At 41.3% G+C, this 13,203-nt stretch overlaps 1 protein-coding gene across 1 annotated transcript in view; it reads left to right on the top strand.

The window, feature by feature from the left end:
• elk1 (ETS transcription factor ELK1) overlaps nucleotides 1-11,448 on the top strand; it is a 36,131-nt gene extending 24,683 nt beyond the window's left edge. The window contains exons 9-12 of the mRNA XM_084070230.1: nucleotides 197-333; nucleotides 2,446-2,532; nucleotides 3,615-3,716; nucleotides 8,883-11,448. Of these exons, the coding sequence (XP_083926356.1) occupies nucleotides 197-333; nucleotides 2,446-2,532; nucleotides 3,615-3,716; nucleotides 8,883-8,981 (425 nt within the window). The 3' untranslated portion in view covers nucleotides 8,982-11,448. The remainder of the gene's footprint in view (nucleotides 1-196; nucleotides 334-2,445; nucleotides 2,533-3,614; nucleotides 3,717-8,882) is intronic.
• Nucleotides 11,449-13,203: the final 1,755 nt, after the last annotated feature.

Genomic DNA, 13,203 nt, shown 5'->3' with positions numbered 1-13,203 from the left:
TTCCATGGCACAAAAGGGGGAAATAATAACTCCAAAAACGAAATAAACAATTATCGGATATCGGCTAAATTGTTATTTTAAACATCGGTATCGGCCAAGAATTTCCATAGCGGTGCATCCCTACCGTTAACTGTCGAAGTGTCCTTGAGCAAGGCTGTGCTGTTAAATGCTCCTGGTTCTTCTCACGACTCCTCAGTTACCACGGTAACAGCGTCTGTGACCCCTGCTGTGACCTCTGCCCCGGAAGTGGTTCCTCCTAAACCCAAGAAACCTCGTGGACTGGAGCTGCCCTCCTCCCCGTGTCTGCTACCCCCTGGACTGTCTCTGGATAAGGTTATTATTATCATTATTATTAACCCATTCATTCCGGGAACCAGTGTTGATTTTGACAGCACATTTTTTTATTTTGTTTTAGTCATAGTCTTTTGAATCAAATGCCACTGGTCTTAGACAGGGCCAATATAGCCATGTATTCTGACGATACCACTTTATATATGTCTGCTACAAATGTAGAAGACCTGTCTGTAGCTCTTAACAAGGAACTACAATGCATATCAGAGTGGGTGGTGAACAATAAGATGATCCTGAACATCTCAAAGACAAAATCAATTGTATTTGGATCACAGTATATGCTAAAGTCAAAACCCAAACTGAATCTATATTTGAGGGAGTTAGAAATTGAGCAGGTAGATGAAGTAAAACTACTGGGTGTAACGTTAGACAGTCATCTAACATGGTCTACTCATATTGACAATATAACGAAGAAAATGGGAGGGGGTCTGTCCATGATAAGGAGATGTGCTGAGTTTTTAACTCCAACATCGGCTGTCCAGGTTATCCAGGCACTAGTCATATCCCATCTTGACTACTGTCCAGTTGTGTGGTCCAATGCAGCTAAAAAGGATCAGCATAAATTACAAATAGCCCAGAACAAGGCAGCTCGCCTTGCCCTTAATTGTAATATTAGATCTAATACACTATTAATTCATCAGAATCTGTCATGGCTGTTGGTGGAGCAAAGACTAACTGCCAGTCTGGCTGTATTTTTTAGGAACATTTGTTTAAATAAAAAAACAAATTGCCTATATAAAAATATTCATTATACCTGTGATAGACACCAATATAATACAAGACATGTAGCAATGGGTCGATTCACAGCACCCAAGCCAAAAACGAATGCAATGAAGAATACAGTCATGTACAGGGCAATGACCTTCTGGAACTCTCTACCTGTATGCATCACAGAAATTAAGGATAAAAGGCATTTTAAGAAAAGACTAAAGCACTTTCTTGTAATGTCATTTTAATTGTGTATATTTCACTGTACCATCAAGTATTTTTATATTGATATTTGTAAACATGTTCTTTTTTTAATAATTGTTTTGTAAATTGTATGTTAATTGCTCTGTGTGGACCCCAGGAAGAATAGCTGTTGCCATGTGCAACAGCTAATGGGGATCCAAAATCAAATCAAATCAAATCAAATTCCATTTAGTTTTAGTCATATTTTAGTCATCTGAAATGTTTTACTTTTAGTCTAGTTTTAGTCGACTAAATTTCATAAGATTATAGTCGGCGATCATTTTTCGTCGTAGTTTCAGTCGACGAAGTCAGCACTGCCGGGAACGCATCTGTGTCACTTGAGATTTATTTGGCTATTCAAAAAATAGTGTGAAAAGTTGTGCAAATCTTTTAATAATTTGATATTTTTAAAGCGAACATTTTTAACTCAAATCTTTGGTTCTGGGGGTCCCTGGAACAAAATATGTTGAGATGGGGGGTCCGTGGCCAAATACATGTCATTTTGGGTGGTCCTTGACATGGAAAAAGTTTGAGAACCACTGATATTATAGCAACATAAGTTAAAAAAATAAAAAAATAAATAAAAAAAGTTAGGATTTAGAAGACATTTGTAGAACCCCCAGAAGCAAAGATTTGAGTTAAAATCTACAAATGGCCTACCCTCAACAACCCTGCCCCGATGCCCATACTATGTGAAAGTAAAATTACTTTTAATTAGTGTTAACCCATTAAGACCATTCTTAAAAATGTTTTCTAAATTGAAAAAAATGGAAAACATTTTTTTTCAAGATTTTTCAAAAATAGCAGATATACAAGTTCATAGCGCGGCACTCGGTGCCGCGCTATGAACTTGTAGATCTGCTATTTTTGAATAGCCAAAGAAATCTAAAGTGACACAGATAGATGCGTTCCAGGTCTTAATGGGTCAAATAAATAACTCAATCAAATCAATCAAAATAAATGAACAAAGAAATACAAAATGTACAAAAGGGGATGAAAAGTCAACATCTAAAATGTACCATTCACATGCAAACCTTGTGGGAGTGTGTGTGTGTGTGTGTGTGTGTGCGCATGTGTGAATTATGCAGTGTAGTACCATGTGTTGTTGTGTTGTAACAACAGTGTTATTGTGTGTGTTTCCAGGTGAATGCAGCCGTCAACAGTCTACTGGCTCCTGGCTCTGCTACCAACTCACTCCTCACTCCTACTGTCATCACCTCACATGCACTGGTACGTGTGTGTGTGTGTGTGTGTGTGTGTGTGTGTGTGTGTGTGTGTGTGTGTGTGTGTGTGTGTGTGTGTGTGTGTGTGTGTGTGTGTGTGTGTGTGTGTGTGTGTGTGTGTGTGTGTGTGTGTGTGTGTGTGTGTGTGTGTGTGTGTGCGCGCGCGCTAGGTGTGTCACGATACGCCTAATCCACGATTCCATTCGACTTTTCGATTTTAATGTCACGATTTGATATTCGATTTGTATTTAGTTTTAATTATTAGGGTATTGACTCTTGATTTGTAAAGAAAAACACTTGTTTATCAATAAAGAACTTTTATTTGAATAATAACAATGATAAATAACAAATGAGAATTTATAATAATAAAACGTTTTTTTTTTTTATATCTTTTTTTTATATCCCACGTTTTTTGTAACCCATTTTTTCACCCAGTGCCAATGCTTAAGCTGTAATCCTGGGCGCTACTCTCCCTCTGCCAGCCTGGGGAGAGCCCGAACTGAGCTCATCCTTCTTTCAATGCATGAGGAGTGAGCAGGCCTCTTCTTATCACATGACAGGGGGGAGTTTCCCCGGTTGGACGCAGCGCGTGGAAGGAACACGTTATTCCAACTAGTTCCTTTCCCCTCCATCAGGCACCCCCCCCGGCTGACCAGGGGGAGGCAGTATAGAGACCAGAATTACTGTACCTACCCTAGGAGACACGGGGAGAACATGCAGTAATAAAACGTTTAACATATCAAAAATATAAACTGGCTCAGCCCTTCAGTAACTCTTGCCTTCATTTCGCATACATCGCAGGCAACACACTCGAGCTCAAACGCAATCTGCTTGGCAATTTGTAACGTGGTTCTAGAACGCTGATTTAAATGTTTATATCCAGCGTTCTCCACCACTGAAAAGGCTCGCAGGTCACCCCCAGCGGTATCGCGATATAGGGCTTGTAAAGTCCATTTTGATTCATTTTCGGTATGTATCGAGTATTGTGACACCCTTGCTGTGTGCTTATGTAGTCTGACGTGTAATGGCTCTGGTTTGGTTAAATATTTCTAATTCTCTGTCTCTCTCTCTCTCTCTCCCTCTCTGTAGACTCCAGTCTTATTAACTCCCAGTCCTCTTCCTTCCACCATTCACTTCTGGAGCACGCTGAGTCCCATCGCGCCTCGCTCCCCCGCCAAGCTGTCCTTCCAGGTAAATATATATGCACTGATCCTTTAACAGTACACCATCATCAGGTGACAAAATAGTTGCGACTATAGTAGCATAATCACCCAATATACAACGCTAAATCTAATATATCTAGTGTTATTCTATAAGCGCCGCACTGCTGCTCTCTGCTGCGCTCTCTGCTCTTTGCTGCGCTGAACATAAGAGTCTGTATGTTCAGCGCAGCAAAGAGCAGCACCGGTTTAACCCATTGAGACCTGAAGCCGATTCTACATGTCTCCTAAATCTCAACTTTTCTGAAAAACGTATGTTTCTATATCAGTGGTGCTCAATCTTTTTCATATCAAGGACCCCCAAAATTATACATATTTGGCCGCGGACCCCCATCAAAATATTTTGTTCCAGGGACCCCCAGAAGCAAAGATTTGAAGTTTAAAAATATCTATATTCAGAAGATCTGCACACATTTTCACGATTTTTCAAAAATAGCAGATCTACAAGCTCATAGCGCGGCACTCGGTGCCGCGCTATGAGCTTGTATATCTGCTATTTTTGAATAGCCCAAAGTGTAAAATAATGCTTTTTAGCTTAAATCTAAAAATGTCACAGTTCCAGGTCTTAATGGGTTAAAAAAAAGGAAAAAGACGCACCGACATTCCATTGGCTAAGTCAATGCATTTTGTGATCGCATCGCACAACCAATACTAAAACGGGGAATACCAGAAAATAATAATATTTTTGACATACAGGAAAAACGGATGGTGCGGATGCGGATATTTAAATTGGATAATATAATTATTGCGGTTGGATAACGGCCGGATACATTAATTTGTATATGCGGATTCGGGTGACGTGAGAGGCCATCCGCGCATCTCTAGTATGTACACAGTTCATGAAAACTCAAAATAATTAAGGGATCCAAGTGTTCCCTACATTTCTTTGAGCAGTATATATATATATATTCGAAGACACAAATGTTCACTATTTTTCAAAAATAGCAGATCTCCAAGCTCGAAGCGGTATGAGGTCTTAATGGGTTAAAGCGCCATTCACACATGGGTTAAAGCCCACACAGAGAGAGAGAGAGATCTCTCTACATCTTTGGTGCTGAAAGACGGGATATAATTATGGATAATCTGACTCATTATTAATTATGAGGAGGTGAGCCTAGGTAATGCCAGCCTAGCCGGCCAGCTGTTCATAATCGTCTCCTCATCTCCGTTTAACCCTTTCAATCTGGGAACGCATCTGTGTCACAGATTTCTTTGGCTGTTCAAAAAATTGCAGATATACAAGCTCATAGCGCGGCACCGAGTGCCGCGCTATGAGCTTGTGGATCTGCTATTTTTGAGAAAACAATTGTGAAAATGTGTGCAAATCTTTTAATATATGTTATGTATACATTTGTATCTCAAATCTTTGCTTCTGGGGGGTCGCTGGAACAACATATTTTGAGATGGGGGTCCGCGGCCAAATACATATAATTTTGGGTGGTCCTTGACATGAAAAAGTTTGAGAACCACTCATTATAGCAACATAAGACATTATTTTGTAGAATCCCCCCAGAAGCAAAGATTTGAGTTACAAATGTTCGCTTTGAAAGACATATATATTCAAAGATATAAAAAGAAATAATCATATTTTTTTTTTTAAATAGCAGAGCACAGAGTGCCGCGCTATGAGCTTGTATATCTGCTATTTTTGAATAGCCAAAAGTATAAGATAATGGTTTTAGCTACACATCTAAAATGACACAGTATGCGTTCCCGGTCTTAATGGGTTAATAAACCTTTCCGAGGGTCAGTGAGACTGATTGCATCCCAGATGTCCGTCTGATGGATGTTTTGATTGGCCGTCCATGTTTCTATCGTTCATAACATCGCGCCGAAAGTGTTCCAAACGTTATTGTCCACGACTACAGTTGTGGTTCTGTGGACGCTGCCATCCGTTTGAGTTGGAACAATTTATTTAAACGACATATTTATAGTTATCGTGCTTGCTGTGAGTGGCCCTTATGTTACAGTCCCTAACGTCACTAATTAGTATGCCGTATGTAGCCCAGTGGTGGAAAGTAACTAAGTACATTTACTTAAGTACTGTACTTAAGTAAAGTGTTGAGGTATTTGTACTTTACTTGAATATATCCAATTTCCAATACTTTTACTTCTACTCCACTACATCTCAGAGGCAAATATTGTACTTTTACTCCACTATAATTATTTGAAAACTTTAGTTACTAGTTACTTTTCAGATATACATTAGGATATAATGAAACATACATTAACCACTTTAGCCCTATTTTATACATAGGCTATTTGAAAATAGCCGATCTACAAGCTCACAACGCGACGCGTTGTGAGCTTGTAGATCGGCTATTTTCAAACATTTAGTACTTTTACTTTTGGTACTTTTAAGTACATTTTCTTACCAATACTTTTGTACGTTTACTCAAGTAAATTTTGAATTCCGGACTTTTACTTGTAACACTACATTACGGTACTTCTACATTGCAGTATTGATACTTTTACTTAAGTAAAACATTTGAGTACTTTCCCCACCACTGATGCAACCCCATTACAAACCTTGCGCTCCGCTATAATACAGCTCCGAGATGAGGTCCCTCTGGGCTTGGCTATCGGCGGCGATAGAACACCGGCAAAGGGTCGGCGCATTTTACCTTTTTCGCCACGTCGTATCCAAAAACTAAAGGCAGTCCCCTAAACCTACAGATGTCTGAGGAGTTTGTGCAACCCTAACTTTTTAGAACGGGGGCGAAACAACCGCTTAAATCGCTTATTTAGTCAGCCTGCGGCCATGTTCCCCATTCAACCCGGTAGAACCCCCCCATTGAGACCTGAAGCCGATTCTACATGTCTCCTAAATGTTTCAGTTTTCTGAAAAACGTATATGTTTCTATATCAGTGGTGCTCATTCTTTTTCATGTCAAGGAGCCCTAAAAGTATATGTATTTGGCCGCGGACCCCCATCAAAATATCTTGTTCCAGGGACCCCCCAGAAGCAAAGATTTGAGTTTAAAAATGTTCGCTTTAAAAATATATTTATTCAAAGATTTGCACACATTTTCACGAATTTTCAAAAATAGCAGATCTACAAGCTCGTAGCGCGGCACTCGGTGCCGCGCTACGAGCTTGTAGATCTGCTATTTTTGAATAGCCCAAAGTGTAAAATAATGCTTTTTTAGCTGAAATCCAAAAATGACACAGTTTCAGGTCTCAATGGGTTAAGCGGTTGTTTCGCCCCCGTTCTAAAAAGTTAGGGTTCCGCAAACTCCTCAAACACCTGTAGGTTTAGGGGACTGCCTTTAGTTTTTGGATACGATGTATGCAAAAAAGGTAACGCACGGCCCTTTGGCTGGTGTTCCACCTTCAGCCCAGTGGGACCGCATCTCGGTGCTGTAATAGCGGAGGGAGAGGTTCGTAATGGGGATAGCTGTATGATGACCTAGACATGTATCACAGATGCAGGCTGTGACGTTATGAAAGAGCATTGTGACATCATCAATATCATTGTGACATCGTACAATATCGGCGCCATGACACATGGAAAATATCCACACACACACACACACACACACACACACACACACACACACACACACACACAGCCACGCACACGAAACCTGTGCCATAAGCCGGCTAGCAAGCAACAATTACGTACATCCAAATAAACACCACTTTCATTCTCCTTGACACACACAAGCTATTCTTATACACACTCACTGCCTGTGTGTGTGTGTGTGGGTTGTGTTAAAATATATAAATGTACTGTATTGTGTGTGTGTGTGTGTGTGTGTGTGTGTGTGTGTGTGTGTGTGTGTGTGTGTGTGAGTGAGTGGCGGGGGGATGTGTGCACAAATCCTGCCTTAATAAATGTGCATGTGTGCATGTAGCTGCTTGTGCTTGTGTGCGTGTGTACGTGCGTGTCCTGTATTTTGGCTCAGACCTTCATAACACCATCTGTCAATGGTGCACTGGACAAAACGATGGAATTATGAAGGATTACACGTCTACATATCTGAGTTATTATTCTTGTCATCGTACGTTTCAACAGTGTCCTCTCTGACCTGCTGTTATTCACAGTTCTGATTCTAGTCGACAAAACAACACAGAGCTACAATTGTTACCAAAAAAATAGACATGTTGAATATTATATTTGTAGTTTTCGCCCTCTGCTGGTCAAAGATCATAATACACAGGGTTTGATTTGTAAAATCTCAACCGCTCTAAGCCCTGTGTAGTTCTTCGTATGACAAATAGCGAAAGTAGCCGATCTACAAGCTCACAAAGTGTTGTGTTGCGACCCTGTAGAGCTGCTATTTTGGATTTTTTTTTCAAACAATTGGAAAATCTTGGAAAACATTTTGAAATATTTGCTCAAAAAATAGGGAATTGTTAAATTGTGATATTATATCATTATTATATCAAACATATCAGACAGTTTACATTTCCCGAAAGGTAAATGCATGTCTTAATTAATGTATGACCCAGAGAGGGGATATCAAAAGCAGAGCCCCCCCCTCCTCCCCAGCAAAAACATTAGCTCCAGGTCAAAGATTAAAACCGGGAAATCAACATACGTTTTTCAGAAACCTCTTAGGATTTGGAACAGTGGTTTAGAACAGTGATTCTCAAAAATAGCAGATATACAAGCTATACATTAAGATTATTACAAGAGCTTGTACATCTGCTATTTGCGAGTGTTTAAAAAAACATATATTCAAAGATTTGATTTTTTTCCCACAATCCCCCCCCCCCCCCCAAAAAAAAACAAAACAAAATTGCAGATCTACAAGCTTGTAGCGCGGCACTGTATATCTGCTATTTTTGAATCTGAATTTAATCTTAAAATGACACAGATGTGTTCCCCGGTCTTAACACATTCACTGCCAGGGGCTTTCTAATGCTGGCAGGTAGCTTCTGCCTGCATTTTTAAGCATTCTGACTAATCTTCCAAGAACCACAGAATATTTATCTCCAGTATGATCGGTCCCCTGCTGGTTGCTAATCACGGAGGAAATCACTGTGAAAAAAAAAGTCATCGTTCTCTTGTTATACCCAGTATACCAAGTACACAGGAGCCGAGATACAGGATTTATTTTTGTTGAAATGACGTTTGTCTCTCTCTCTCTCTCTCTCTCTCTCTCTCTCTCTCTCTCTCTTCTCTCTCCAGTTCCCCACCAATGGTAGTAATCAGATCCACATTCCAGCGCTGAGCGTCGACGGTCTCTCCACGCCGGTGGTCCTTTCCCCCGGCCCCCACAAACCCTGAGCTCTGGCCCTGGGCTCCACAGAGCAAACCTTCCTGGGTTATAGGAGACCCCGGCCCCCAACCTGACGCTGTCTTGGAAACATGCGACATGTTTAAATCCAAATGGGAAATTGAGCACCTTTGGTTTTTTTTTTACCTGACGGAGGTGGCGGGACAAAAAAAGAAAGCCCTCAACTGGATAAACGAGTCTGTATGCGAACAATACTTTGGCCAAATAAACGGGACTCTGATTCAGAGTACTGGTGAATATGGAACGTGTCGGTTGGCGCTGCGGAGCCCTCCGCTGGACGCGTGCGTCCCCACGCAGGTCTGTCGGTTCAAAGTACTGGTTCCTCACCAGGACGGGTGGGAAAAATGAACCTTCAACACGGAGAAGAGGATTGATGTCACCATGGCTTTCCACGACCCTCTCCCTTCTTGAGCAGTGAGTCGTGTCACACGAGCTGAAGATTGAAAATCAGCCGAACCTAACGGAAGCCCTGGCTTTAAACCATCGTCGTCTCCTCTCACACCGTAACATGCTGATATAGGAGCATAATTGTCCTTGTGAGTGTAATTTAGTCGGTCTGTTGTTCAGAGGCTAGAAGCAGTCATTGGGGTGTTTTGCTGTTTGAGGGACCTTGACGAAGCTCTTGGCTATTGATTACTGATGAATGTGTTTGGCTTTTGATGTCGATCAAAAACCTTCCGTGTCTTCAGCCCGTCCACAGAGGTAGTGTAGTAGAGGTTAACGGAGACTCGACTGGAGTTCTTCTGAGACTTGGGGAAATATTTTTTTTTAAAGTTGTAGTCCCGAAGTGCACGACGCCACAGCCGTGCCCCTCCAGGCTCCAGGAGAGGTCGAGATGTTTCGTTAAACATTAAAAAGAGTCGTTTGATGCATATTGGGATCAGCATGTTTTGGTCTGACTTGTTAAAAAAAGAACCGGTCGAAGCCCGCGGCTACCGCTATGACCCTCAAATCTATTCATGACTATTCATGAGAACGCCTGACACCTAACAGTATGGGTGCTCATTGTGAAATCATGCGACACCTAGCATCTTGAAGTAAGAATCCTGCTCTTTGACTGGTGACTGGTGCTACGTTCTACATGCTAACTAGCGCACTTCAGCGACCTTCATGGATTCAGCAACAGACTAGCTAGCAGCTAAACGCCAACTAGCCTAGCTATAACCGGAATGTACGGATACAAGGACAGGACGGCTAACCGCTATACATGTTAACCTTGCTGCGTAGCTTAGCCACCACCATGGAGCTCCTTTTTTGATGCAAGTCATGCCAAGAACTTTATGTGAACTTTGTGGCAGCGGTCGGATAAAAGATCCATTTGTTTTATTTATTTTTTTAAAGTTTTGTTTTCATCTGGGAAGTTGGGCCTGTTTTCGGAGCATCCTTCTCACTCCATAGTTTACTTGGACTTTTTACTTCTTCTTTTTTTTTTTTTTGGTCTCCAATTAACATTTAGATTATGGACCTAAAATGCTGAGCTGTGTTTTATTATTTGTTTTACTCCAAGGTGTTTGCCGGTCCAGAAGGGTTTGTTAAACAAAACCCTGCTTACTTGACTTAGTAATTAAAATTAATTTGGAATTGGGAAACCTTTGTAACGAAAGCCACGTCTTGGAGAATGAAATCCTTGGAAAACTGTTACAATTACAATCACAATTGCATTATTATTACTTCTTTTTGTCTGACCTACTGGGCCACGCCCTTCTCCAAATGCTGCCTGGCCTGTTATTGGACGACGTTTTTCCCTCCACGCCGGATCAAATTGACCAATCACGGGAGGAAGAAAAGTGTGCGGTTGTTAACTGGACGTTACGACCCGGGAGGAATCTACTCAACTAGCCAAGTTATTTCCATATAAATAACTCCGTTAGACGTTGTTCTGTTTTATAGTGTCATTTGAAGTCATGCAGTAAACGACCCTTTTGATGTTCTCAGCTGAGATGCAACCAAAAATGAACAGACGTTTGATAAGAGGACGTAGGAAAATAAATTCTTAAAGCTGGATTAAAGACAAAAGGAAAAAAAATCATAAATGTGACTACATGGAAGAGAAACGTTCTTCTTTAAACGGAACAGACAACAGTCCAACAGATTCAGTGGTTCTCATCAGGTTCTGTCGGGGACCTCACCCTTTGACCTTCTTAATGAGGATACGACACACCCATTGTACCGGATTACACAAAGCGGTTTGTTTTCCTTCTGACATCCTGTGAGTCACGGCTTACGATGTTAACCGGACATTCCTTTGATTTGTCAAAGCGGTTTTATCAATAGAATCTGTGTGTGGATGTTTTATTGTTTGATGTTAAGAGATGGAGAGTTATCTGACCATCGTCTTTACGTCTTGCATTCATTCCTGTGATCAGTTCATCTGGTCTGTGACTTTACTTCTTAAAAGTCTCTTGTGTCACTTTTTCACTGCGCGATACCTGCTCAACTCGTGTGATCCTCAATCTTGATAGATTTTTGGGGTTTTGATCTAGAGGTACCATATTAACGCACAGGCTGTGCAATTTACCGTAAATCACTGAAAAGACCAATTGACGGAGAGATCCGTCAATGGCAGTGAATGTGTTAACATACTCTACCGATACAGATTGGACAAAATTACAATTTATTCATTTAAAAAAAGTTACATTCTGCCGTTTAACAGGAAACGGGTAAACAAAGTATTTTTGCACACCTAAAAAAAAAAAGGCTCAGCGATAGTTGACAAGAGAAGGGTGTCTCCTTCTCTTTACACCTACAACGGAAAGCAAAAACAAAAAAACGACCAGTTGATCCGGCTCTGTGCAATGGGAAAAGTGACATAAGCGTTTAAACGCCGTATACAGTAGGCTGCATCTCATTGGATGCTCATTCAGACCCTGGGGGGGAGAATGAGCTGAATGGGATCCAGCCTGTTGTTGACACGCTGACAGAAATGCAATGTTGCCACAGGGAAAGAAATAAAAAAGGTTGTTTAGCAGAAAACATCTTGGTGAAACTGTCCATCACTTTTCAGCCTGGGTTGTATTTTCCGTGTATTGATGAACTACGAGTTTCCTCTAGCGCAACCTTTAGGCCAAAATGTCAAAATTGGACACAAGATATCTCAAAATCTAAACTTGGCAGCTTAACCATGAAACCTTCTGAGTGAGTTCTATACTCTGGAGGATGAGCCCTAGGCCATTTGAGTGAGCCATTCTCTATCGCATTGGTTCTCAAAGTGGGGTCCAGGGACCCCCAGATGTCCTTAGGGGGATACCAGGGGGCAAAATTAGTTAACAAAGCGGCACAATCATTGGAACCCCTTTATCCATATTTTATACTTTGGCTATTCAAAAATAGCGGATGTACAAGCTCATAGCGCGACACCGAGTGCCGCGGTATGAGCTTGTAGATTTGCTGTTTTTGACAAATCTTGAAAATGTGTGCAAATTTTTAAATCTTGTTTTTTTTTTTTAAAGGGCAATATTTTTTTTAACACAAATCTTCTGGGGGTCCCTGGCACAACATATTTTCAGGTGGGGGTCCGCGGCCACATACATATCCATTTTTGGGGTCCTTGGCACGAAAAAGTTTGAGAACCACTGCTCTAGCGCCACCCTCAGACCAAAAGGGAAAATAGGCTCCATGCACAGCAGCCATATCATCACTTCCTTCACAGGTGTTACCAATGATACTAATGAAGGCTCTGTTCCATTTAGTGTAGCACAGTGGTTTCCACGACCCCCATAACTCTGAGAGTGTACAAATGGAACCAAATGGACCCTTACGGGTCCATTTGGTTCCATTTGTACACTCTCAGAGTTACACACCTATAAGGGGCCATTTGGAAGCCCATGAGGGTCCCTGGACGCCAACTGTAGACCCACTGGTGTAACAGAGTGTTTCCAGTGGGCCAACATGCACAATATCAGCACCCTGACTCTGTTTGACCAGAATGGAACAGAGCCTTCATTAGTATCATTGGTAACACCTGTGAGTGTCTTCATAATATGGCTGCTGTGAATAGAGCCTGCAGAACCCAGGTTGAAAAGGACCATGGACATGAATGTATGCGACGGTTGAAGCTGCTGTGATTTTGTGAATGTGTTTTTAGTTTGTGGGCAGATGACTGTATGTTAGGTAAAAGACCTGAAACTGGGGGATTTTATAAGATGGGATTTTAACTCTCATCAGAGATGGTCTTGTCTCCAGTAAACTGCACGCTGAACGTTGTGGAGATTG

The sequence above is a fragment of the Gymnoscopelus microlampas genome, assembly GCF_963454915.1.
Source record: "Gymnoscopelus microlampas genome assembly, chromosome: 10".
In the NCBI taxonomy this organism is placed as follows: domain Eukaryota; kingdom Metazoa; phylum Chordata; class Actinopteri; order Myctophiformes; family Myctophidae; genus Gymnoscopelus; species Gymnoscopelus microlampas.
This window is presented reverse-complemented; position numbering and strand designations above follow the sequence as displayed.